Here is a 26249-nt window from a genome sequence, read left to right on the forward strand (position 1 = left end):
GCCGGGTCCTGCCCCAGGAATGAGACAACCCTGGCCGAGGGGGGATCCCACTGGAGAGCCCGCCAACACGCACCCAGCAGAGACCCCAGCCAGCCGCGCTCCGAGCAGGAACTACTTTAATGGGCACAAGTCTAGCGCGCAGGTGCGCTCATTAAACTTCCACACCATCCAAAAATAGACATACAACAAAATAACAAAAATAGATGATTTCAGCTGCTAGAGGGTGTAGCAGGGGCAGTGATTCCATCTTCACAGGGGAAGGACCATCTCGGTGACCACCAGGGTCCCTGGGCTCTAGCAGCCCCACCAGACAGGTGCAGTAGCACAGCGGATGGCGTCAGTCCTTCCCCCAGCCCCCCGCCACGCGGGGAGCCCTGGCACGGCGCGGTGTGGCCAGCGCGGCCAGCGGGAGCTCAGCCAAGGTGGCTCTGGCTGCTGTTGGGCTGCAGTTTGACGCTGTCAGAGCTGCTCTGCGAGTCAGGAGACTTTCTCGCCTGCAGCACCATGGTCCAGTACCAGAGGAAGATGAGGAAACCTGGGTGAGGAGGGAGAAGGGTAGGTGAACCCCCTCAAGGGACCCACAGCAGCTGAGAGCCAGCCAGCCAGCCAGCGACAGCTCCTCTCGTACCCCGTCACCGCCCCACCAACAGCCTGTGAAGGCCCTGGTGCCTTTTGGAGAAGTCCAGTGTTCCAGGCTCACCTTGGAGGGAGTTGATGATGGTGAAGATGTAGAGGGAGACGAGGCAGAAGATGCCGGAGGTGAAGGAGAAGAAGATCAGAGCCCAGGGGATGCCCAGCAGGATGCTCAGCCCAAAGAGGGCTAGGACGTGCTTGAGCTTGTGGCCTTTCTTGTTCTGCCGGAGGACCTCCCGGACCATGGCCCCCAGCATGACCGAGTTGAAGAGGAACACCAGGCTGAAGAAACCCAGGTTCACGACGTTATGGATCAGGGAGCTCGTGATCCAGCAGCTGGAGGAAGGAGAAAGGGCAGAGTGTTACGCTGCGTCATCCCACGGGGACATGAGTTGGAGGGGATGGGGGAAGCACGAAGGTGTGGTGCAAACACAGCGCCCAGCTTAGTTGAACAGGGAAGGGGGTTCCCCCACCACCAGAAAGTCCCAGAAAAGCCACAGATGAGCTAAAGAAAGCCTGTAGGACATGGTGAAGGCCTAGAAAAGTTGACTTAATCTAAGACCAGGGACCAGGCAACCCATTTCCCGTGACTTACATGGTTGCATTGGTGGATTTGCCACTAGCAGATTCATAGACAGGAATGGAGAAGGGGCCATAGTTGGTCCAGCTGGCCAGGAAGATCAGCATCACACAGAAGAAGGGGAGTCCTGGGTGGCAAGAACAGAGTGAAGCAGCCACCCTAGTCCCTCAGCTTTGGACTTGGAAGTCCAACTTGTCCCTACCTCCCCATACAGAGCACAAACCAACCCTCCCCAAGGGGGAACTGAGGATGGAGCACACAGGGGTGCCTGTCACCAGCCCTGGCCTGGGAGTGAGCGGTGCTGCACTGACCTCAGCCGGGGGTCTCCCGGGGCTGTGGAATTTTAGGCCCCGGACCACAAAAGATCACGAGAGCTTCCTACCACGGCCTCCTGCCCAAAGCACGGCAGAGACGTGTGTGTGCTTCCTGCACCAAGTCTATCTCCCTGCGCTGTCCTGGATGTTCCTTTCAGAACGAAAGGATCCCATTCCTATTTAAAGACCCCAAGCAGTGGCTTTCACGTGACTCCTTTGTTGGATGTCCCCCAGGGCGACCCACCCTTTCTCCAGCACCAGCTTCTGCTCTCAGCCATCGAGTCTCCTTCTCCACTGAGTCTCTCGACAGAGAGACCCCTCTGCCTTCAAACATCTACTCCTCCATGCCTGCATCTCCATCCCCCATCCAGTCACTGTTTATGGTGGGAAAGACCTAACCGGGTGCCCCTCCACCCCATGGCCCGTGCCTCTGCCTCCCCATGCTCACCCCAGCCCACCAGGCAGAGCTTGAGAAGGAAGTGGTCATGGTAGGCATTGAAGACTTCGATCACAAGCCGGTAGAGGTTGTAGCCCTCGATGCCCATCCAGGTGAGGCAGCTCAGGAGGGAGAAGTGCAGGAACAGCCCCCCGGCTCTGCAGACTGCCTCGCTGCTGCTGGAAGCCAAGTGCTCGGAGATGAGGAAGTTGACGTCCAGGAGGAAGATGGCAGCCAGCAGGTTCATGTGGATGTGCATGCTTGTGATCTGGTCTCGCTGCTTGCTTCTGGAGAATTGAGCAGGGGAGACCTCATCACCATGCCTGGCCAGTATCCCTGGTGCCCCACAACACCCCACAGCTCTGCACGGAGCAAGTCACCCCAGCCAGAAGATCCAGGAGACCCTCTGGTGGTGTCAGGAGCCAAGAGCCCAACCCTAGGGGTGGGACCGCTTGTTGCATGTGCAAATTCATGTCCCTGCAGCTGACTCGGCATTTCAGGTCAAGACAATGGTAGGGTAGGGAGCAACATCATTTCAGCTCCAAATCATCCATGTAGGATCAGTGACACGACTCAGGAGAAGACACTTATGTTCTTCACCACACCCTTGAAAAGATCTTTGCAGGCTTCTGCTTGCCAGATCCATAACAACCACCCAGCTGATTTTCCAAAACCACTGAAAACAGCCAGTGTTTTTGAGCACCCTGCAGGACACTTGACCAAGGGGGTGGTTTCTGGAGAGAACTCTGCTTTCTTCAAGCACATCTCCATCATGCTTCTAGTCAAACCATCTGCACTTGGAGAACTTGTGCCCAGCCAGGGGCAGAGGCAATAGACGGGACGCAGACAGAGAGCATGGGGTGAACTGTCAGACTGTACCTGAAGTAGAGGAAGAAGATGGTGCAAATGGACGCCAGAGCTGAGATCAGGCAGCCAACGTAGGTTATGATGCTCAGGTAATCCCTGTGTATGTAGGTGATCTCCGGGGAGGGTACCTGAGGAGGAGGAACAAGAAAGAGTGAGGAAGAACAGCCAGTGGGAACGATGCAGAGAGCTGTGGGAAGGTGCTACCCACCATCAGCACGGCAAAGTAGGTGAGGTGGTTGCATCTGCAGTCTGTCTGGCTGCCCCCCGTCACCGTCGTACAGCCATAGCTGTCCCAGTACCCAGAGCCGACTGCACAAGGGAAAGGGAGAGCATCTGGTGAGCAGCAGGAGCGGCTGCTTTGGGTCTGTGGATCTTCAGGTCAGGACAAGGTGTCCATGGCAAGGGGGGAGGACAAAAGCAGGGGTCCCAGCTTGTCCCAGGCCAAGCACACATACTCAGATAGCACTCTCAGCATCAGGAAAAAGCTCTTAGGTTGGCTATAGAGGGAAAAACCTGAGGTCAGCCCCGTGGGAAAGGTTTATAGAGCTGGAGCGAGGAGGGGAGGTGCAGAGTGACTTCTACCCCCACCAGCAGGTCTGTGGTTCCCTGCAAAAGGAGCAAAGGCAGCGCCTGGCTTCACAGCCCGGTGCAGGAGCACTCACCCGTGGTGTCCTCCTGCCAGAAGACGCACAGCGGGGTCACATTGCTCTGCAATGACAAAACCGTGGGCCCCTGTCAGGATGCAGCTGTCGGTTTGTTGCCTGGCCAGCACATCTGATAGGGGAGAACACGGGGCAGGAGAGACAGTCTCAGGAGACAAACTGTCCCGTATCATAGCAGCAGGCTCCAGGCAGAGACTGTTCTCTTGGCAGCTCCTGGAGCAGATACCTCCTCCCAGGTCCCCTTTCTCAAACAAGGGGTTCAGCTTTGAGCAGACGCCTGGCAGGGCCACGAATGAGCCAAGGGACTGTTAACCCAAAGTGTCGCCAAGCCCTGGAGATTGTGCCGGAGGTGACACATCTGCAAAGCAGCATCTCCTGGGCAGGTGCAGGCAGTGCCACCACCAGTGCACACAGTGAAGCCACAATGGCGATACAGCCCCAGAAGATGTAGCAGACCCTGTACAGGCAGGCCAAAGGCATGGACCTGCTGGCTTGTGACCACTTTCTAAGCCGGCAGGGCCTGAGCCCTCCTTGCCCCCTCATTCCTGGTGGGGTCAGGCTCAATGAGGCTGTTTCCCCACCTACCGGCAGCTGGTCATGGAAGAAAGTGAGGACCACTGGGTCGGAGAGGTTGGCCACCACCATGTCCACCAGGGAGATGCCGACCACCTTGTCACCCAGGACATAGCTGCTGTTTTCATCCTGTTGGAGAAGAGGAGTCAGTGGCAGCAGAGCAAGGGAGAGCTGCCAGGCATGAAGCAGGTGAGAGTCCCCAAGAAGGAGGTCCCATGCCTCTTTCCCTGTCAAGCTTCTAGCTCATCTTTGAAGCACCTTCTCTAAGCAAGCACCAGCACGCTGCTCTGGGCTGCATCCCTGCTGCCCTCTACCACCGAAGCCCCTGGCACAGCGGGGGCACCCCACCATGCCACACCCATGGGCATTACCTGGAACATGGTCTGGCTGTTGATGTCCATGAGGAGCACCCTGTGCTCCACCATCTCTTCCCTCTCCTTCACCACCATGAACAGGCTGCCTGGCAGGTCCACCATGAACCCATGGACCTCTCCACTCTCCTGCAAGGAGAGACTTGTCAGGACAGAGCCTGGGAGAGGATGCTGCTGGGCCAAGACCACCAGGGCAGGCTGCCCAGGACCCACCTCTCTTTGGGAAGCAAAGGCCAGGTGCTGAGGAGCCTGAGTGGGGGGGACCCTCAGGACGGTCGCATGCACAGTGGCCTTCCCAAAGGTCTGGTTCTGCCCTTCAAGCTCCACCTTGGCCAGTGTCTTCTCCAGCTCCCCAAGTTTGCTGTTGGGGAAGGGGCACAGTGAAGAGTGTGCAGTGGGCACCACGTTGGTGGCAGTGAGAACAGCGCGAGCCAGGAACTCACCGCCGAAGTGTCTGCTGCTCCACAGCTCCCGCAGCCAGCGCCAGGGGCTGGGCAATGAGGCTGTCCAAGGCGGTGAGCTGCTCCTCCACGTCTTCCTCCCAGACGGGCACGCTCTCTGGAGAGGCTGATGGGCACACAGAAGGAAACACCATGAAACTCACGGGAAGAGCTGGCTTCCTCACGCCCCAAACTAACCGGGCACAGCCCTGGTGGGAGCAGACAGCAGAGGTCTTCAAGGTGGCCTCAAGCCTGGGGAGCTGACAAAGACCCCAACCCAAAGGGCTTCTCCTGCCACCCAGAGTTTGGCTCCCACCAAGGCCACTAGGACCAAGTTAGCTGAGGCTAGCTAGTGCCTAGCAGTGCAGATGGGACCCTCGTGCACCTCCGCAAAGCCCACGGTTCCCCAGGATTTGAGGGGGCAAAACACTTTTAAAAATCTCCATCTTCATCTTCAGGGAGCCTGGGTACTGGGCCTGCCTCTGGGCTTCTTCAAGCAAACCCATGTCCCCTTCCACCACCCTTCAGCTGTGTCTTCACACCATCACGCTCTGCTGTATACTGGGACATCACCAATGCTCTGCTGATGGCTAGAGAACGGGGTGGGGATGAAACAAACCCTTTATTTCATTAAAGTCACATTGAATTGCCTTTACCAGGGAAGAAGTATTCAGATGCGCTGTCAAGGGAGGTGTTCTTCCCACCCTTTGAGATGTAGGACACACTGAAGATGGACATGCTGGTTCTTTCAGTCTTCCGACTCTCCTTCCCCCAGGTGATGCTGCTGGAGGGGTCCCCCCCCAGGAGGAAGCTCTGCTTCCCGTACGCCAGCCGCAGCGTCCTGTTGGCCTTGAACCAGTAGACACAGAAGCGGTACCTGCCCAAAGCGGGGGGCAAGCCGTACTTGTAGTAAGAGTTTCTCCTGTTTGGCGAAAAGGGCCTTTTTATTATCAGCGCCTGGGCCGTGTTCTCGATGGAGATGGTGGCAGGGCCATGCTCGTAGATGACGGAGCTGTTCTGGGTCTGGTTTCGGTCACCGCAGAAGCGGAAATCCTCTTCCCGGAGGCCACTGGCTCCCACCCCTGCATTGCACAAGCGCACAGAGTTCAGCTGGAGAGGCAGCCACCCCCGCAAACGCTGCACCCTGCAGCCCCTGTCACACGTGCCACGCCAGGTTCCCTGCCCCAGACATGCTGCTTCTGTCCTGGACAGGCTGTATGACATTGGCCACCTCCCTGACGTGCCCCTGCCCACACTGAGAGGATTTGCCAGGGCTCCTGGAGCAGCAGGACCTCCACCACTCAGGGCCACCCTCTCCCCGCTGCCACCACCCGCGTTGGCAGAGACTGACAGAGGACTTCTCCAGCCCCAGAAGGGATGGATGGAGACCATCTCCTTTCCCTAGAAAGGACCCATCCGGCCCACAGACCCACCCAGAGGCACATCAGCCCACAAGACGTTTCACCTCTGTGGAAGCCACGGCTGCAAACGCCCCTCGGTGCCCCCCAGCCAATTTTTTGAGGCTGCCAATTACTTTCAGCAGCCCAAACCTGGCTCACTGTCCCAGGGCAGGACACAGTTGAGCCGATCTACCTTGGAGGGGGTAGAGAAGGAGCAGGAGGAGGACCTTCATCCCGGGCAGCTCTCTGCTTTGCCTTGGCCTCCGAGGAGAAAACAGAGCCTGGAAGGGTACAGAGGAAAGGGGCCGTGTGAGTTATTTAGGTGTCACCCATACCTTGGGGTCAGGGGACAGAGAGCAAAGGCTGTGCCGGTGGGACGCTGGCTGGTGTCACCGGCTCCCCAGTGCCCCTGCTACCAGGAGGAGCCACGAGCACTGGGCATCCCACCCAGCTGAGGGGCTGGAAGGCCAGAGGAGGCTAGCAGCGGGGTCCTCGGGCTCCCGGCATGGAGAGGGTGCCCCACCGCCCTGGCACAGGGGCCAGCCACCAACGAGCCAGCATGGGAGGATTCCCCTCTTCCGCTCCCTGCTCACCTCTCGCTTTGGGTCTTGGCTTCTTATAGCGAGCGATAGGAACAGAAGGAAACAGTGGTTTCCTAATTCACCAGCCCTGAAATTATTTTCTTGAGTGCTTTCAGCTCCTGCAGATTAGCTGAGGAGCCAGGCATGTTGCAAACTGCTCTGTCTTTCCAGCCTGGCAGAAACAGGCTCTCCCAGGCTCATGCTGGAGATGCCAACACAGCAACTACGGCTGCCAAAACCCCTTCTGTCCCCCACAACCAGCCAGAAAACATCCTCTGCAGCCTCCTTCCCCAGCCCTTCATCCTGCACTCTGCTCCACCACCCTTTTCTTTGTCTTCATATGCATGCGGGGCTCCTGTGATCCTCACCCAGCCAAGTGCCGAGCACCCCAGGGTGCCACCGCACTCATGGTCTCTACCCAGCCACAGCCTTTGCACCTGCAGCCCCTCCTTTCCACCTTCCCCATGCCACAAACCACATCTCTGGCGCTTCTGCGATGCGCCAAGCTTCTCTTCCTCCTCACCCTGCTGTCACTCCAGCAATGGGTTAAGACTGGTGGCACCCATCCTGCCAAGGTCCAGCAGCCAGCAGAAGCCCCCCGCAGAGCAGGGCAGCATTGGTGCAGGTTACCAGACCAGCCAGCGGAGTTAAACACTCACCAATGCCCAAAGGCAAACTGACACCCAGTTTGCCACCGCTCCATCCCACTTCTGTGCTGCTCTCAAAGCATCCTTCTTGAAACCCACCTGATGGCTGAGTCCTTTTTTGTCTGCTGCAGGCAGGTGCCAGGGCACCCACCAGTGTCACCTGCAAAGGCTCATGAACTCTCCCAGGCACCCAGGGGTCATCAGACGGGAAGGCTGGGGGAAAATTGCTTGCTTGAAAACTCAGTGTCCCTGTTGGCAGGTTTCTTCCACCAGACCAGGCTTCTGAAGGTTTCTCCGGCCAGCACAGACTCAGGGCACGTCCTGTGCCCATGCATCACCGAGGGCACAGCCCCCTCCCCGTCCCTCCCCCTCTGCTTCTTGCAGCAGTTCATTGAAAAAGAGGAAGATTTTTGGTTGTTAATTAACCTGCTGCCATGTGTGTAATTGAGCGTGACACTAACAAGGTTTCCCAGTGTGGGCTGGGAGGGTACAGCACAGGCACAACTTGGCGGCGGCAGGTGGATGTGGATGGGGCTGGCACCCTGGTGCCTTGCTGTACACTTGGGAATCATGCACATGTATGTGAAAAGCCTGGATCTGGGGTGGCAAAACACCGGTGATGATGAGAAACACCTGGATCGCTCAAAAGCAACAGCGCAGCACACGAATGCCAACTGCATTGTCATGGCAAAGTGCCGGCACGCTGGGAAAGCATCTCCTCTGGATGGGGAATGCTGAATCCCAACGAGGCTTCAACCCCTCCTGCTGCACTGGCGTCTTTAGGATTTTATTGGGGTGACTAGAGGACAGGATCAGCCCCTTTCAGCCGTTACTCAATGGGGACCAGAAATCCCTGTGGGGATGTGGGTGGGGGGACTGGTATTTCCCCTCCAAGCCCTATATGGTCCCACTTGCCCCGACACTGATTGCTGTTTCCTGAGACGAACAATAGCAAGAGAAAATTCCCCGAAAATGGTTTCACAGTGGGAAAACACGGTTCCCATCGTGCGTGATAAGTGGCACCAGAGGGAGCCAGATGCATGGAGCCCATGCTGGGCCCAGATCCTGCCCCACCATCTTCCCTCCCATCCCAGGGTGGCAGTAGGGCATCTCCCTAGTGTCACCAGTTTTGAAAAGCCCCACGCTGTTGCGATGACCAAGCAGAGACACCCCCCCTCCGGCACCAACCCTACCTCCACTCCATCATCCCCGAGGCAGGATGGCTTTACACATTGCCCCAGCCAGAGCCGGGGGGCTGAGCTCCTCCAAGAACAATACCACATAGAAAAACTCCTGTTTTGGCCATAAAATCAGCCAGATCACGTAAAAAGAGGTGGTGGGCACAGCGCCAGGGCTAAGCAGTCTGGAGCAGGCTCCCTTGCCGCCAGCACAGAGGGAGGCTCAGCCCCAGGCATCACTTTGTAACCTCCCATTGCCATTAAAAGAACAAGCTGGTCTTGTAAAGAAAAGAGGAGGAAAATATCACGGCCTCTAAACCTGTAGGCAAGTGGGGGAAAAAAACACCCAAAAAAAAACACAGGAAAAAAAAACAACAACCAAACACCCAGTTTACTACCACCTTACTGCTCTCTGGGTGACTTGGCAGCAGGTATTTAAGCTTTTGGAGGTGGCACGTGGCTTTTGAACGTGACGTTTTTCCCGAGGAGAAGGGAAGGTGCTTTGACATCTCAAACAAACACCGGAAACAGGGAGATACAGGGACTTTTAGCTCTGTTTTCCTTGCAGGTCCATTAGGAAAATACACAGACGCTCTGTTGCTCAAGATGCTAACGAGCCCACAGCCCATCACACGCAGCCTGTTACCCAGTCAAGGACTTGGGAACCAGATAGGGAAACTGAGGCACAGAGAGGCAAGCCAGGATGGGCTCTCCAAGACACAGAACAGCTTTGCACAACCAGCCCCCATCATAGGGCCAACAGGTGATGTGCCCTGGCGCTGGAGCTGCCCCCAGCAGGGACCCCCGCCCCGGGCAAAGGGGATGCCCCAACACTGGTCACCCGGGTGCTTCAGAAAATGCACTTGACCTTGGCCAGCAGCCCGTGCCCGCACGTTATTCATGGCATTGGCATGCGAGCCTTTCCAGTCACCAGTGGGCGGCAGGGTCCGACCCGGCGCATTCGTTAATGCCCAAGGAGCTGGGCAGCAGCTGCGCTGCACCAGCGGCCCGGCTGTGCCAAGCTGGTGCCGCGAGATGGGCACAGTGGTTCAGCTTTCCCGGGCTGTGGGGTTGCACACAGGACCCAGCACCTGCAAGCTGAGTTTTGCCAACAGGACAAAACCAGACCCAGTAAAGTTTCCCACGGGAGCAGCACAGCTCCATGCCAGATCTGTCCTTCACCAGCCACTGGCAACCGCCCCTTCCCAAGCAGGCATGGGGAGAGCCAAGGGGAGGCTGGCACAGGCTGGTTGCTGGTGCCTGAGGCTCTCAAGATGGAGCATTTACTTAAAGCTAGAACTCAATGTTCAATATTAAAAAAAAAAAAAAAACATTTCCTAAAAAACATCACAGACAGAAATACTGCAGTGAACTAAACCAGCACTTCCTCCAGTGCCAGGGCAACACGGCACCCAGCTCAGTGGCACACAAAGCCCGCAGCTTCAGCAGGGGCTGCAAAGGACCAGGTACACCTGTGGCAAATTGAGGGCTGCCATGAAATGAGAATGAAATGCTGCAGATCGCTCCCCCAGCACCCCGCACCATGCCGCTGGCCTCAGGGGTACAGCCAGCCATCCTCACAGTGCACTCCCACTGCTCAGCCTTCCTCAGGAGCAACCCCTCGGCCTTCTCCTGCAGGTGGGCTTGTACCTTCCCTCCACCCAAACCACCCCGCTGGGTTTAAATGGCTCCCAAAACACCCCATCCCCTCCCGGGTCCCGTTCCCCTCCGCATGGGCAAGGTCCCCATTGCCTGCCCGCGCCGTGGGTGCTGCGGAAGGGAGGTACAGGGCAGTGCAGAGCAGCACAGGACCACCCCAAATCAAGCTCCCAGGCATTTGGCAAAGAAAGCAGCCAGTCTGGAGCCCAGCAAGGGTGAACCTGGTCCTTGCAGGCTTTTCCAGCTGTAGAAAAGCCAAGCGCAGCCAGGGTGAAGTCTGCAGCACCCAAGGAGCCAGGTAAGAGGCCGTGCCCCCCGCCCCGCGGATTCCCACCAAACCGCAGCTGTCGGTAAGCTGATGGGAAAGGAGTTGGCGGGTCGGAGCCCTCCCAAAAAGCAGGCATGGACAGGCTGTCACCCAGCTGGTACCGTGCAGGCACTGGCACAACACAAGCCACCCAGCCCCACTGTCTGCAAAGACCACAGCACCACACCCCTCCAACACCCATGGGTGCCACTGCAAGGTGTGGGGACAGCAAGCCCCGGGGGTCCCCATCCTGGCAACATGCAGTTGCTTGCAAACCTGTTGCTCTGCGAATAGCAGCCCCCGGGCCAACAGGATTAGGAGCTGGACTGCAACCAAGTATGCAGCATTTTTAGTCCTTGGCTTAATTCACATGGGAGCTGCAAACCCAGCAAGGGGCACGGCAAAACCCGCTGTGGCGGCGGTCCCGGGCTTAAAGGATTTGCCCCCCAACCCCCACCCCCATCTCCAAAACACTCCTGGCTCCCTGCTGGCAGTGGAGCTTGGAGGGGGGCTACTGCAGCCCTCGGACCATGAAACGAGCTTTGGCTGCCTTCCCTCCTCAACAGCCATTTGGACTTGCTGCCAGGAGGTTATTCCAGGAGACTTAATTTCAATTCTCCAGCTGGCCTTGCTGGGTTTCGCTGGTCCCTCTGGAGGGGCAGTCCAGGCAGCTTGCAGGCAGGGAGCACCCAGAGCATCCCGCATCAGCATGCCAGGACCGGCAGCAGCAAGCTGAGATGTTGCAGGAGGAATCCCCCCAACAGGCATTTTAGGGGAGGGAGATCACCCAGTAGAGACATGCCGGCGGTCCCAGGGGGATGCTGCGCCCTCCGCCAGGTGGGAGGAGGAGGAATGGGGTGTGCTGGTGGTTCCCCCGGGGTGGAAGCGGCAGCCACACGCAGGGCCCAGCCCGGCGGCGGGGGTTTTGCGGGGCTCAGCTGTGCGGCTGGCAGCAGCCGGGAGCAGCTGGTCCCGGGTGGCTCGGGGGGCTTCATGGCTCTGTGGCCTGGGAATTCAGCCTGGCTCCGGGGCAGAGGCGAGGGGCGGCGGGGCAGGCGAGGGTGAGCCCCTTTTAGCAGGGATGGGGGCTTCACCAGACAACTCGCACCATAGCCACGAGCACAGACCCGTGGTCCCCGCCTGGATGAAGACGGGGTGGCAAAATGTCCCTGCACCCACCACAGCAGGGTGCGCCCAGGACCCCATGGAGCGAGCATCGCTCGGTTCCAGCCAGCCAGGCTGCCCCCTGCCCCACCAGCCAACTAAGCACCCCAGGGTGCTGCCCAGTGGCACCAGTCCCAGCCACACAGCCCCAGTGCCCTCCCAGTACTACTGGGCTAGCCCTAGGGCTTACAGACCCCCACCCCGCTCACCCCCGCACCCAGAGGGTGCCTCCTGCCCCTGCCGCCTCCCCGCCCGCACCGAGGACCCCGCAGCATCCCCTCCCAGTATCCCCACTAAGGCCGTGCTGGGCAGCGCTCCTTACCGTGCCTTTGGGATCCCAAAAGCAAACATCGGACCCCCCCGCTCCTCCGCCCTCCCCCGCCGCTGCCCCCGGTACCTGTGCTCGGGTCGGGCTGGGCGCGCCGGCGGGGCTCGGCTCGGCGGCGGTCGGCGGGGCTCGGGGAAGCTCGGGGGAGGGGGGTCAGGGAGGCCCGGCGCGGCGGCTCGGCACCGCCCGGCTCGGCGGGGCTCGGCACCTGGCAGCCCAACCCCGCCCGGCACGGCGCGGCACGGCGGGGCTCGGCGCGGGCCCGCCCCCGGCGGGCGGTGACTCAGCGGGGCGGGACCGGGCCGAGCTGCGCCGCACCGACCCCTGCGAGACCCCCCGGCATCGCCGCGTCTGCCGCGGGGCCACCAGCCCTCGGTCACGGCACCTGCCGGGCTCACCTCGGCCCGGCTCGGCCCGGCTCAGTCCGACTTTGCCTGGGAGCACCGGGCTGGGAGCACCGGGCTGCATCACCCCGCCCGGCCGGCACCGACACCGGCACCGGGAGCACACGGGGCCCGGGGCTCAATGCCCGGCCGGGGCCAGCCGGGAGCGGGGGGTGCCCCATCCCGTCGCCCTTCAGCTCCGGGCTGGCGGGCATCCAGGCGGCGGGCATCCGGGCGGTGAATGAGATTAAAAAATAACAATTAATGGGAACGCAGCTGGGACGGAGTGTCCCCGTGAACCCCGGCCCGCGCCCTCTAGGAAACGGGGGAGGTGGGAAGCAGGGCAAGGAGGCCAGGCATGAACCGGGGGGAGCTGGATAGGGGGTCCACCGTGCCCCCCACGGCACATCTCCGGAGGAGGTGGGCTGGGATGTGGGCTGTGGAGCCTGGATGCGACCCCCGGCTCCCACCACCCATCCCGAGGCTGGCGAAGGGCGCGCTGCCCCTCGCCGTTGGACCCCGTGGCGAGGCCGGCTCTGTGTGCCCGTGAGATCCGGAGCGGGGGGGGCTGGGGGGCCCTGGGGAGTGCCCTGTGTAAATAGTTACTCTTGCAGAGACGTTCAGTGCCTTGAATGAGACTTTTCTTTCTGCTGGAGGAAGGGTGGAAACAACCTCCCACCCTGGCAGGGAAGATGATGAAAATAAAAAGTGGCTGGAGATGCCACAGCTGCGCTGGGACCCCCGGCGTGGGGGATATCCCGCATGCTCCTCTCGACCCCCCAGCCTGCTTCAGTGTCCAGATCCAAGCCCCACATTTCCCTGGTTCCCACGGGACCGGGACGAGGCTCCCACGGGAAGCGGATCACGCGGCCGGACCGTGGCTAACAAGGCCGCCTTTGAAGCCCGAACGTGCCCGCAGCGCGGGGAGCAGGGCTGGCTCTGCACTGGACACTCATGGCAGCCAGAGCCGCAGGAGCATCGCGCCGAGCCAAGGCTCCTGCTGCGGGTCATCCCGACCGGCTCCTTCAGGAAATGCCGTAAATCCGCCTCTCGGGAATAACGCTGCTGAATCCAGTGGTGGCTCCCATAGGATCAGGCCCTCCTGCGGGGGGGGGGTGTGTGTGTATCAGGTGCAGAGCCCCTGTCCGGGTGAAGAAAGGACGTTTTAGGCCATTTTTTTGCCGCTGTTTATGGAACAAAGAGTCGTTTGTCTGCACTTGACGTTATCAGGAGTTATTTTTAGGTTGACGCCTGCACTTGTTGCTGTTACCAGGATTATCTGTAAATCAGCAGGCCTTGCTGCTGTCTTCAAAGACACTGGCTGAGCATGGAGAGGAGGAAATCTTTGTGTTGTCCCATCAAGGGACATTCACCCTTGGGCTCAGGCCAGGGCCTGATAAAGATTTATTGCTCAAGCTGAGTAGTTCCTCAAAGCCCCAACAGTTCCTGAAAACCCTAAAAGGTCCTAATACCCTTAAAGCTTCTAAAGTCCTAAAAGTTCCTGAAAGATCCTAAAACCCCTTAAAGTTTCTATAAGCCCTAAGAGCTCCTAACACCCTAAAAGTTCCTCAACAGCTTAAAGTTCCTAAAAACCCTCAAAGTCCCTAAAAGCTCCTAGAAATCCTTAAAGTTCCTAAAAGCCCTAAAAGTTACTAAACCCCCAATAGTTCCTAAAAATCCTAAAAGCTCCTAGAAATCCTTGAAGTTCCTAAAAGCCCTAAAAGTTACTAAAATCCCTAATAGTTCCTAAAAATATTAAAAGCCCTAAAAGCTCCTAAAAACTTTGAAGTTCCTAAACACTCCTAAAAGCTCCTAAAAACTTCGAAGTTCCTAAACACTCCTAAAAGCTCCTAGAAATCTTTAAAGTTCCTAAAAGCCCTAAAAGTTACTAAAACCCCTAATAGTTCCTAAAAGCTCCAGAAGAACCCTAAAACTTCTGAAAAAACCCTAAAACTTCCTACAAGCTGGCAGTGGCAGCAGGCGAGCGGCAGCGTGCCGGGGTGGGCAGGGTGCGGCAGGCTCAGCACCTCCCGCCGGGTGCAGCAAGCCCAGACAGAGGGTGCCCCGCGCCGCTGGGGGCCCAGGGTGAGCACTGGCAGCCCCAGCCCAGGGTGCCAAGGCCCCCCTGAAAGCCCCCTGGGAGACCATGGTGCTCCCAGAGGGGTGCAACCAGCCCAGCTCTGGTGGGCGGAGGAGGAGGGTGAGGATGAGGATGATGAAGCAGAGAAGTGCTGGTGGGAGGAGATGACTAGAAGTCCTCCATCCAAATCCAGTGAGCAATGCCAGGACAGCCTTGGGAACCTCAGAGGCTGGCGGTGGCAGGGAGCCCAAGGAAGCCTCACTGCTGCCTTGAGCGGCTGTAGGTGCTCCTGCTCCCCCATCACTGCCACTCCACCTCCCTCAGCCTTGCTCCCGAAATAGGGAGGTATGTCCCCCCACCCCACATCGGGGTTTCTCCATGAGACAGCAACAACAACAGCCACTCACCAGGTGCCAGGGCTGTAAAACCCAACTGTAGAGAAAGCAATAAACCAAATTTATTTGTTTAGGCTCGGCTTTGCAAATAAACCTGCAATGATGTCAGAGAGTCTGGAGGAAAATTGGTCCCCGGGGTATTTGCACAAGCATCGAGTGAGGATGATCCCATGGGATGTGAGAGCCAGGCTCATCTGTTCCCCAGCAGCCAAGTCCCAAAGGTGGGTCCATAAATGGAGCTAAGGTCTGCCCCCAACCTTCCATCCCCAAATGGATTTAGTCTCTTCTCTGGCTGCTTGTTTCCCCAAAATTGGGAGAATTTGCAATAATGCGAGAGCTTTCCCCCTGGGGCTAGGGCTGGCACTGGAGCCTGAAGGCACCGTGGTGACCCCAAGCCACCTGTTCTGGGGAAAAGAGGACGGCACAACCCCTCTGGCAGCGTGGCACTGGCCTCTCCTCCGATAAGGCACAGGGAAAGGTAAATAGGATTATTTCTCCTTGGGAGGTTAGAGGGGCCCACAGTGACCTGGGGCTGGGGCAAGCCAGCCCTGGTGCTGTGGGGCACTGGGAGTGCTGGGAGGCTGGATCCCATCCTGTGCTCCCAGGGGACATCGGAGAGTATTTGGACCCCACTCCTGGCTGTGACAGGGTGGAAAAAGAGCCTTTTCTGCTGCCAGTTGCCAGCAATGGGCTCAGCTCCCTGGGGACCATCACATCCTACGGGTCCCCAACAGGCTGCATTCCTCGGGAACCACCATGCCCGTGGGTGCTGTGTTCCTGGTGCTGGGAGGCAACCACCAAACAATTGTTTTCCAGGCGCCACCGGATACCGGAACAAGGTGTATTCACACACTGGTCATACGCAGGCACTGGCAGCAGGCGTGACTCATGCCACAAGCCCCAAAATCTCGAGCTGGGGAGAAGGGGCACGGAAAGCACATGCCAGGAGCAACTTGGGGGCTGGAGCTGCCACGGCCAGGATGCAGCTCTCCCACAGTGGGGCTCATGGGGGACAAGCTGGACACTTGGCACCTCACCAAACCCTCAGGCTTCTTATTTAATAGCTGAAGTCAGCCGCAGGAGTGGTGAGACATGCACAGCTCATCGCCACGCGGCAGGAGCATGCCTGCGAGCTGGGGGCGTCGTGGTGCCCGGTAGGCTGGGAGGCAGGGGCACGCAGCCCCAGCGGGACGGGCTTTTGTCCTGGCCACCAGCGGGAGGGATGGAAACTCGGTGGCGCTGGCTGCCCTTTGTGCATGGAACAAAGAACAATAGCCAGCAGCTTCCTTCACTGCCCAGACCCAGGCCCTGGGAAGCAGCCAGATAGTGAAATGCTGCTCAGCAGAGCAGCACAGGAGGGCAGAGACAGGCAGTGTGTCACCCCGTGAGGCTGCCTGGCGATGCCCAGTCCCCCGCCATAGGACCAGAAATGGGCAGCACCAGCAACTGGCACCTCATTGGCGCACTCTGCAAGCTACAAGCATGGCAACAGTGGGGATCCCACTGTCACAAGTGGATTTGTGGCCATGCCAGCATCACCACACTGTGATGCTGCTCTGCATCCCTGCAGGTAGAGGAGGATGCCCAGCTCCAAAATCTCAGGCACCAGAAAATGCAAAACCACAGGTGCAGTTCCAGGTTATGCCTGGTGTATGGGGATGCACCAGGGGCTCAGGGCTGACTCGTCGTCTCCAAATGATGATTTTAGTCCCTGCAATTTGTCCTCGCTATTTATTTCCTGCAGGCTGGGCCGCTTAAACGCTGATAAACTGTTTGGTGACGTCGAGGAGCTCTGCTTGGGGTCTGCCTCCCTAAGTGGGAGAGGGAGTGGGAGTAAGGAGTTACTGGCTCCCTCACTCACTTCCCACCCTCTCCTCTGCACCAGCACGTCTGCCCAACACCCAGCTGAAGCCCTGCTTGCCCGTTTGCCCACCAGCTCAGTGATGCTGGTGGCTTCCACCACCCTGCTGGCTTTGGGATGAGTAGGAGGGCTTTTGGTGGGGTCCTGTCATGAGTGAAAACCTGGGGTTGGGAAGAGTTTGGGGGTGCCGTGGCCTTGCAGCCATGCTTGGCAGCCCACAGCCGTGGAGGCACCAAACGGGTTGGGGGGATGTAGCCGGAGAGCCCGCACTTCTGCCTGTTCCTTGTGAGACACAGGTTGGCAGCTCCCCAAGGGAGCTCAGATGTCCCCTACCGGCTGTCAGAGGGCTCCTCTGTACCGCCCACTGGCACGGGTACCGGGCGCTGCTCACCGGCACGGCTCACCGGCACGGTTACCGAGCGCTGCTCACCGGCACGGCTCACCGGCACGGTTACCGAGCGCTGCTCACCGGCACAGCTCACCGGCACGGGTACCGGGCGCTGCTCACCGGCACAGCTCACCGGCACGGGTACCGGGCGCTGCTCACCGGCACGGCTCACCGGCACGGGTACCGGGCGCTGCTCACCGGCACCGCTGCCGAGCTCACCGCACGGCCCTGCCGTGGCGCAGCGCGGAGCCGGGACCATCTTCGAAACCCTCGCGCCATCTAGCGGGACCTTCGCTAAGGACAGGCCAGGGCAGCGCGTGGCGCCCGCCGCGGGGCCGGGGTGACCGGGTGACCGGGTGGCTGCCCGCCGCGGGGCCGGGGCGGCAGGTGGCAGCGGGTGGCTGCGGGACCCGGCCAAAGCCGCCCTGCTCTTCCAGCGGTGGAGGGGACGCGCATCAGCAATTAAACAGCACTTTTAATGAGACGCGCCTGCCCTCCGCAGCAGAAGTCCGTGTGGGTCAATGGAGGGGCTGTGAGCCGCAGGGTGCCCGGGGCTGGCACGGGTCCCCAGGGGAGCACAGCGGCACAGCCCCCCAGCAGCAGGCGGCTCCCCCCACCCAGAAATCCCGCTTTGCAGCCCAGGTGCTTCTCCCGAGCTCCCCCGGCAGCCCCCCACCCGGTGCCGAGGCGCCTTAGCCGGAGGTGTTGCTGACGGAGCCCGGCTTGCTCCGGCTGTGCACGGTGATGTACCAGAGGCAGATGAAGAGACCTGGGGGGGGGTGGTGGTGAAAATGCGGTTACTGCCATGGGTGCACCAAGCCCCTGAGAGGAGCAGGAAGGTGACAAGGACCCTGCTGCTCCCAACCCACAGGGTGCCTATCCCCCAACACCCCTCCCCCACTGACCTTGCAGGGAGTTGAGGATGGTGAAGAGGTAGAGCTGGGGCACGAAGAAGACACCAAAGCTGAAGAAGGCCAGACCCCAAGTGGTGCCCAGCAGGCAGGTGAGCCCCAGCACTGTCACCCAGTCCTTCCTTGCCTGCCCCTTCTGCCGCCAGATCCTCCGCAGTATCATCAGCACCCTCCCCAGCACCAGCATGTTGAAGAGCAGGATAAGGCCAGCATAGCAGAGAGTGGCATAATAGGCTGGCAGGCTGGTGAGCCAGCACCTGGCAAAGAGGACTTTCCTGGGGACAAGGGCCAGCACCCTTGCAAAGGATCTGGGTGCAGGATAGGCATGGCAGCAGGTGCCCCGCACGCAGCAAGATGGAGGTGGGCAGCCGGCAGAGCCAAGCTCACCAAAAAGTGGCACTCAGCAGAGCTACGACTAGCTCCTGCTGGCCCCATGCATGCCCTGGGGTGCCCCATGTGCCCAGGGTGCCTGGCATGCCCAGGGTGCAATGCTGTGCCTGCAATCTATGCTGCCCCTGGGGTGCCCAGGGTCCACAGGATGCCCAGGGGAGCTGGCAGCCCCCTTCACTCACATAGTCATGTTCCTGTAGCTTTCAGGGGTGCTGATGACATGGTACCCATATGTATCTCTCTTGAAGACAAAAACAGCCACCACGGCCAGCACAGGCAGACCTGTGGGTGCAGGGACAGGCTGTGAGGGGCTGTGCCACAGGCAGGCACAGGTAGGCAGGGCTGGGCAGGTGCCCACTCACCCCAAGCGAAGAGGCAGAGCTTGAGGAGGTAGCGCTGGATGTAGATGTTGTAGACCTTGATGACGAGGAGGAGGAGGTGGAAGGCTTCAGCACCCATCCACGCCAGGGCACAGAGCAGGCTGGCATGCAGCAGGGCAGCGGTGACCTGGCAGAGCCCCTCGGAGCCAGCAGCCAGCGGCACGCTCAGCAGGAAGCTGCAGTTGAGCAGGAGCAGCGCGGCCAGGAGGTGCATGTGGATCCTGGCCGTGTTTTCCCTCAGCTGCTGCCTGTAAGAGGGGGGAGGGCAGGGGGTGCTGGTGGGTGCTCGCTGGCACGGCATGGCAAAGCATGGCACAGCATGGCATGGCATGGGTTGCGTGGCACAGCCCTACATGGCATGCACAGCACGGAATGGCACAGCATGGCTCTACCTGGAGAAGCAGCAGAGCAGAAAGGTGCAGAGGGTGGCAGCAGCTGAGAGGGAGCAGCCGATGGTGCTGATGTGGGTGAGTGATGCCAGCTGAGCCGGGCTCAGGGCGCCCGCTGGGAGCTGCTGAGAGCAGGGAAGGAGGGCTGAGCCAGGGCAGCATCCGTGGCAGCACCCACCTGCTAGGAAAGGGAGCGGGGGGCTTGCAAACCTCCCCGCCCCAGCCACTCTGTCCTGCAGGACCCCCCCCATACAGCCTGTACCCCTTTGTACACCCTGTACACCCCCACCCCCCCACCCCCCATCTCCAGGAAAGAGGAAGAAGGATGGAAGGAAGGGGAAAGGAAGAGGGAAGGAGGGAAGGAGAAGAAGGGAAGAAGGAAGTGGGAAGGAGGGAAATAGGGAAGGAAGAAAGAGAAAGGAGGAAGAGGCAAGGAGGAAGGAGGACTGTGAACCAGCAGGACGGCGAAGTAGGTGAGGTGGTCGCAGTGGCAAATAACGGTGCCCTCCCTGTGCGTGGTCCTGCAGCCCTCTGTGCTCCAGTTGCCTGTGCTGCCCGCATCTGCCAGAGAGCCACCATCGGAGGCTGGCACAGCAGCCAGGGGATGGGGACATTGAGGGGACACTGAGGCCTGCCAGGGTTGCCCAGGAGGTGGACAGGCAATGCCTTCAGGGTGGCACCGAGCTGGCATTGCCCCTGTCCTGGCCATGGACACACTTACCAGCTCCAGGCAGCCAGAATACGCAGGTGGCGTTGGAGGCATCCTGGTAGAAAGGGGACAGAAGGGGAGATCTGAGGACCCTCCTTGCACGCTGGGGACCCCAGAAACCCCTGGTCCCAATGCAGAGAGGAGACACTTTCTCTTTTTCCCCAACACCAGGGGAAATGCTGGTGCTGGGGACCCCCAGCTTGTGCTTGCAGTGGAGTCCTGCTCACCAGCATCATGTCATGCCAGAACTGGATCTCCACAGGATGGCTGAGCCCAGCCACGCGCCTGCTCTGCAGGAAGGCTCCTAGCACGTCGTTGTTCAACACAGAGCTGTTGTTGGTGTCCTGCAAGAGTCAGGTGCTTGCAGGGAGAGTCCCAGGTCCCCAGGGCATCCTGCCCGTCCTGAGCATCTCAGCAGGGGGTGGGTGATGGGGCAGGTGTGCTGCTTGCTGGGGATGCTCAGGGGGTTTATGTGAGGACCTGCAGCTCACCTGGAACATGCAGGGGCTGTGGATGTAGATGCAGACCAGCTCCTGCTGCGCTCCCCGTTCCTGGATGCCCTCCATGAGCTCCACCGGGAAGTTCATAGCATGCCGGAGCCTCCCAACGCCACCCAGTTTCACATCCTGTGCCAGTGGGCAGGGTAGAGATGGGTTCATCCACCCCTGTGCTCAGCTGGCTTCGGGGGCGTCAGAGTGCTACCCTGGCTGAGCCCCTAGCACAGCTACCCCCGCTCCTGGCATGGCCCTGCAGCATCCCCCAGCCCCAGCAGCAGCTCCAGCTCTGCCTTGGTGCCTGTGGACACGCAAATATGGCACTGCTCCCATCTCAGCTTCAGAGCTCTCCCAACCCGTAGCACGTGGGGGACCGTGGGTGGGTGGGGTCTATCACCCATGCATGGGCACACCTGTCCCACCGGCCCCGAATGGGGCAGATGGCATCATGTCAGATGCTTTTCCCATGGGATTTCACACCTTGGCAGGCTCCCTTGGACAGTCTCAGCTCCCAGATCCCGACTGGGGGGTCCCAGCTGGCAGGCAGGCACCCCTGCCAGCAAAACCTGCCTTGTCCTGCAGATAGGAGCCTCAGGGCTGAGTGGTCAGGTGTCCCCGGCAGGGCAGCCCCATGGCCGGGGGAAGTGCTGTGGTGGCGCCGTGCAAGCCCCTTGCACCAGGACACAGAAGTCACCCCACACATTTCCCACCACGGTTTCACTCTCCCTTGCCACCGCAGGGAAGTGGAAGACAGAGCTTCCCTTTTCATAAATCACAAGAGCTTCAGGATGGAAATCCTGGCTCTCAGCTGCAGAACACACACAGCCCGCCCCCCAGCTTTAGAAACCCCCAGCTTTATCCCAGTGACGGCGCTGGGAACCTGAAGCCACAGTTGCCTGTAACACCCCAGCAGAGCCGTGTCTCTGAGGGCTTTGCTGACGTAAAGCATCCTTGGAGGATGATGGAAACCCAGTATGGGCAAGTGTCAGCCACCTCAGCACCCCCTGGCACCTCCCACTGCGGGTGGAGGGACAGAGGGGGCTGGGGGTATGGGCATCCCCTGGGAACACCCCCAGCAGCGTGGGGGCACCAACCATCCTGCTGCTGAGGTTTAACCCTCTGAAGTGCTCGGTCATGAACTTGAACACGTAGGCCTCAATCATGCTGCCCGTGAAGTTGTGCTTCCCCCAGCTGGTCAGCTTCTCCAGCTGGTTTAACCTGCACAGGGAGGGTGTTCGGGGCAGGGTGCAGCAGCATCCAGACTCTGTGGGTCTGGGGGTTGTGGAGGGTCCAGGGGACAGCAGGGTAGGAGCCAGCCCTCACCTCTTCCTGGCGTGGTGGGCTCTGCTGCAGCCCTGCTGCAGCTCCTCCTCCAGAGTTTCCATCTCTCTCTCTATCTCCATTATCTCCATCAGCTCTGACAGAGCTGTTTTGGGAGCTGAGCCTCAGCGTATGGCACCCTGCCCCACTCCCCATCCTGTGCCAGCCTGGGGAGCCCTGAATGACCCCCCAAAGCACCCAGCCCAGCGCTGGGATGGGAGACATCCCTACCTTGAGCCTGCAGGATGCCGGCAGCGAGGCAGAGGACTAGGGCAGTGAGCAGTGGGGTGGGCATCACCATGGTTCTCTCCTGCAAGATGCACCCAGGACTGGGGCAGCTCCCTGGACACCCCCACAACACACACACACATCCCCTGGGACCTTGGCCCTTTCCCACACGCCAGCTGCAGGACAAAGACAGGGTCCCGGCAGCTTCCCAACACCCCAGCATCCGAGCCCCACCAAGGCCACTGCAGCAGCAAAGCCCCACCCCAGAAGCATGAAGTGGCTGTGCTAGTGGCAGGATGACGAGAGGGCGGCTGTCTGCCACAGCGACCAGGGTGCAAGGTGCCCTTTGCATCCGTTTTACCGTTAAGGTTGTAAAGCCGCCAGGGACAAGACTCAGCCCTTGCTGCCATCCCAGCCCGTGGCTGCAAATCCCCAGCGAGCAGCCTGCCAGCCAGAAGGGTCAGCAGCGTGCTCTGCCGGGGCTTGCTGGCGGGGGGGCCAGCACCAAGCTGGGGAGGAAGGAAGCGTCCCTGGCACAGGCTTGGGGGAAGGTGGCTGGTAGCAAGATTTGAATCCCTTGTAAGACCGAACTGGTGCTACGCACAGCAACACCGGCCATGGTAACACTGCTGGCACCAAAAGCAGCCGGGGAAGAGAGGCTGTGGGTCCAGCGGTGCCAGGGTGCAATCCTGATGCGCAAGTGGCTTTACTGTGGATGCAGCAATGGGATCGATGCTTTGAGGCGCTGAAGCTGGTGGTGCCAGAGCAGCTGGAGCCTCCCAGGGCAGGAGCAGCAGCGCAGTGGGCAGCACATTGAGCAGCTGCCTGCACAGCTGCCCTCTGACCCCCAGCGAGGGACAGCCACCTCGTCCCCCTTAGGTTGTTTTGCAACCAAGCCAACGAGGGCATCGCACCCTTGCAGGGCATGGGGGTCACTTCAGGTGGGTTTTGCCTTTGTGGGAGCAGCCTGGTGCCCTGGTAAGCCCCTAGCACCACGCCACCCCCCTGCATCCCTCCCTCGCCCCAGCAAAGCCCCTACCTTGGGCACGGGGCAGCTCTGGCGTTGGCAGCACCACAGTGGGATCGGCTGCTCCGGCTCTGCCTGTGCAGCAGTTGGGGTGACAGAAAAGGAAGTGCTCATATGCAGATGAGCAGATTAAATCAAGAGAGCTTTTAAATTTCCTTTTGCTTTCTCTTTTTCACAGCCTGGCAAGGGACCAGGGCAGAGAGGGAGCATCCCTGGCACCCCAAGGACATGGCAGACGGCTGCAATTTGGTGTGGCCCAAAGGCAACCTGCTTCCCAGGCATGTCTGATATAATCAGCCTTCTGTCTCTAATGAGCTTATCCCTGCCACCGGCTCATCAGGAGCCCCTGCTCTCCCATGCTGGGCAGCACTGGCACTGTAGCAGGGCCACCAGGTCTGGAGCATCACTTCACGTTTTGGTAGGTGTGGGAGGTCCAGCCAGCAGGGCAGAAGGGCAGCGTGGCGGAGCAGGGATCAGCTGCTGGGACTCAGGTGGAAAAGGAGAGTGTGCGGATGTTGGGAGCAAGGACAGGTGGCACAGAAGGACTACAGGGATGCTCTTTGCTACTATAGGGAGAAAATTCATGCGGCCAAAGCTCAATTAGCATTCAAGCTGGCCAGTGCTGTGAAGGACAACAAAAAAAGCTGTTTAAAATATGTTAATAGCAAAAGAAGGATCGGAGATAACATCACTCTATTGCTTGAAGAGGTCAGTCTCCTCACGAATAGGGACCCAGATAAAGCAGAGATGTTTAATGCCCTCTTCACCTCCATCTTCAACACCAATGATGGGCTCTGGTGGTCCCAGGGTTGATAGACCATGACTGGGGGGGATGATAAACTCCCAGCTGCCCCTGAACTTGTTTGAGAGTCACTGCTCCAGCTGGATGTGCATGACTCTACGGGACCCAATGGGATGAGGTAGCCCTGGTTACCTGTACAAACTGGGGGATGAGAGGCTGGTGAGCAGCCCCATGGAAATAGCTCTGGGGTTCTGGGTTGATGGCAAGTTGAATATGAGCCAGCAGCACGCCCTGGCAGCCAAAAGGGCCAGCTGTGTCCTGGTGGGCATCAAGCACAGCACAGCACAGCACAGCGAGCTGGTCAAGGGATGCGACTGTCCCACTCCGCACCTTCCTGCCGCGGCCCCACCTCGGGTTCTGCGTGCTGTTTGGGTGCCTCACAATAAGGCCATCAAACTATGTGCATGTGTCCAGGGCAGGGCAACCAAGGCGGTGAAGGGTCTTAGAGGAGCAGTTGAGGTCACTGGGCTTGTTCAGCTTGAAGAAGAGAGGCTGAGGGGTGCCCTCATCGCTGAGGTGTGACCCCGTCGCAATTTACAGCTTCTTCAAGGGGGGCAGCAGATGGGAGGTGCTGGTCTCCTCTCTCCCGTGACCAGCAACAGGACACGAGGAAATGGAGCGGAGTTGTGTCAGGAGAAGTTCATGTTTGCCATTAGGAAAAGGTTCTTCACTGAGAGGGTGGTTGGTCCCTGGAACCTCTGGTCATGGCACCAAGCCTGGCGGAGTTCAAAGGAGCATCTGGGCAACGCATCTCATTGATCATCATGGGTCCCTTCCAACTTGAGATATTCTGTGATACTACCGTTTGATGCTACTGCCAGGATGGAGCTGGCATCCTCCATGCCATCACCAGCCACGACAGCACAGCTCCCCAGTGATGCCAGCCGGCCCAGCAGAAGGAAAAAAAGGTCATCTTTCCCCCCTGCCCCCAGATGGTTACATTTGCCCCAAAAAGCTTCACCTTCTGCACCAGGGTCTGCTGGGCCCAGCTGCAGGGATGTGGCTGCATGCAGAGGCATGGGGAGCAGGGACAGCTTGGCCATGCTGGTGCCTGCCACAGAGCAGCCATGCCACCCTGTGCCTGCCCAGTGCCTGCAGCCACTCATGCAATGAGTCTCCAGGTCTCAATTCATAGCGTGGCGCAGCCATTTGCCTCTGTCCGACCCACTCTGAGGATGGGAGCCCTTTGGGGATGGATTTAAGGGGATCTGCTGGGCATGGCCAGGCACCCTGGGCCAGGCAGGACACCTGGAACCAGAGAAGGGTGCCAGGAGGATGGTCCATGGACCACAGAGATGGGTCACTGTCCACATCCTAAAGGTGACATGCTCTGGACCAAGGTGGTTTGATTTTTGCAAGGGCAGAACCCACAGATCCCAGGATGCTGCAACGCACCCTCGAACCTGCTGGTGTCACCAAGATGTGCACATTTAAACAAAGAGTAAAGACACCTGAAAAAACTGCCGGCTTTCAAAGCCTGGTTTTAGTGCCGGGAGTGGGTTAAAACCCCAACGCACCAGCACACACCGGCAGCTCTGGCCAAACCACCTGCAGAATCGCTTTGCGGCTGCAAGTGACGCTGCTGGTTCAGGCTTCCCTGGCGCAAAATGCAGGGATAGGGGCGTGGGAGAGCAAAGCATCCCCTGCCTCCAGCTTTTTGCGGTCATTTCCAGCAGAGGAATACCGGGCTTGGAAAGAACACGCAGGGGCATTTGAAGTTTTGCTTTAATTTGTTTTCTTTTTCCCTGCTTTGCTAGATGCTGGGGGAGAAAAGGGTCTCAGTGTCCTATGGCATCATCTCCACCTCCTGTGGGACACAAATCCTCTTGGCCGCTTGTATTTCCCATTTTTTTGGCTGAAAAGCATCCAGCAAAGGGAAAACTACTGGGAGAAGATGGTGGTTTGGGGCTTTGCTGCTTGGTCAGGAGCCAGCACCGGGATGTGTGGGGATGAGGTGGACAGTGCCGTGTGGCTGGCTGAGGGACACTCACCCATGGGGACACTCAGGTGGGGATGTCCCATCCCTGCCAGGTCCCCTGCAAAGCCGCAATGTCCGACTCATGGATTTGGAGCAAAGCAATGCAAATCCTGCGGGAGCAGGCAGAACCACAGGGAAAAAGTGTCAGGCCTGCTCTGGTGCAGCAACCCTGATGGGGCCCAGGCTGGAAAGAAGCTGACAGCCAAGCTGAAGTCTGGCAGCTGCAGCCCCACGTGCATCACACTTGTGCGCCAGCATTCCTGCATGCAAATGCCACGCAGATGTGTGTGAGCACACGTCTGTGCAAGCCTCTCCATGCACCATGCTCATGTGTGCAAATACCCCACCAGGGAGCTCTTGTGCATGTCGGCAAG

General features: G+C 59.4%; 2 protein-coding genes across 7 annotated transcripts; both read right to left on the reverse strand.

The window, feature by feature from the left end:
* Positions 1 to 99: 99 nt before the first annotated feature.
* Positions 100 to 14924, reverse strand: ADGRG1 (adhesion G protein-coupled receptor G1). 2 transcript variants are annotated; one of them, XM_080410977.1, is made up of 14 exons: positions 12539 to 14924; positions 6470 to 6557; positions 5533 to 5958; positions 4880 to 5003; positions 4650 to 4797; positions 4437 to 4565; positions 4078 to 4194; positions 3493 to 3538; positions 3039 to 3139; positions 2843 to 2958; positions 1976 to 2250; positions 1229 to 1340; positions 701 to 969; positions 100 to 535 (listed from the first exon to the last, which is right to left on the reverse strand). In XM_080410977.1, the coding sequence occupies exons 2-14, from the start codon at positions 6507 to 6509 to the stop codon at positions 414 to 416; spliced, it is 2025 nt and encodes a 674-aa protein (XP_080267103.1). In that variant the 5' UTR covers positions 6510 to 6557; positions 12539 to 14924; the 3' UTR covers positions 100 to 413. The 2 variants fall into 2 exon arrangements, with proteins under 2 accessions (XP_080267103.1, XP_080267102.1); XM_080410976.1 differs by lacking the exon at positions 12539 to 14924 and adding an exon at positions 12210 to 12509.
* A 2778-nt stretch (positions 14925 to 17702) lies between these two features.
* Positions 17703 to 23330, reverse strand: ADGRG5 (adhesion G protein-coupled receptor G5). Of its 5 annotated transcripts, none has more exons than XM_080410996.1 (13): positions 23108 to 23330; positions 22072 to 22150; positions 21844 to 21946; positions 21615 to 21738; positions 20518 to 20652; positions 20254 to 20370; positions 20039 to 20081; positions 19772 to 19878; positions 19321 to 19439; positions 18911 to 19176; positions 18731 to 18830; positions 18153 to 18415; positions 17703 to 18016 (listed from the first exon to the last, which is right to left on the reverse strand). In XM_080410996.1, exons 1-13 carry the CDS (start codon positions 23207 to 23209, stop codon positions 17940 to 17942), a joined length of 1635 nt encoding a protein of 544 aa, XP_080267122.1. In that variant the 5' UTR covers positions 23210 to 23330; the 3' UTR covers positions 17703 to 17939. The 5 variants fall into 5 exon arrangements, with proteins under 5 accessions (XP_080267122.1, XP_080267121.1, XP_080267120.1 ...); XM_080410995.1 differs by having other exon boundaries at positions 19321 to 19442; XM_080410994.1 differs by having other exon boundaries at positions 19772 to 19902.
* Between the last annotated feature and the right edge of the window lie 2919 nt (positions 23331 to 26249).

Source organism: Falco punctatus (assembly GCF_963210335.1).
Source record: "Falco punctatus genome assembly, chromosome: 14".
NCBI classification, from domain to species: domain Eukaryota; kingdom Metazoa; phylum Chordata; class Aves; order Falconiformes; family Falconidae; genus Falco; species Falco punctatus.

Coding starts and splice junctions, on each gene's coding strand:
- ADGRG5 (XM_080410993.1), bottom strand. CDS start 23,209: ATGAGCACTTCCTTTTCTGTCACCCCAACTGCTGCACAGGCAGAGCCG. Junction 19,443..19,771: donor CCTACTTCGCCGTCCTGCTG/GTTCACAGTCCT, acceptor CCCTGCTCTCAG/CAGCTCCCAGCGGGCGCCCT. Junction 18,831..18,910: donor GCTCTGCCTCTTCGCTTGGG/GTGAGTGGGCAC, acceptor CTGCACCCACAG/GTCTGCCTGTGCTGGCCGTG.
- ADGRG1 (XM_080410977.1), bottom strand. CDS start 6,509: ATGAAGGTCCTCCTCCTGCTCCTTCTCTACCCCCTCCAAG. Junction 2,959..3,038: donor CCTACTTTGCCGTGCTGATG/GTGGGTAGCACC, acceptor CCTCCTCCTCAG/GTACCCTCCCCGGAGATCAC. Junction 970..1,228: donor AAATCCACCAATGCAACCAT/GTAAGTCACGGG, acceptor TCCTTCCTCCAG/CTGCTGGATCACGAGCTCCC.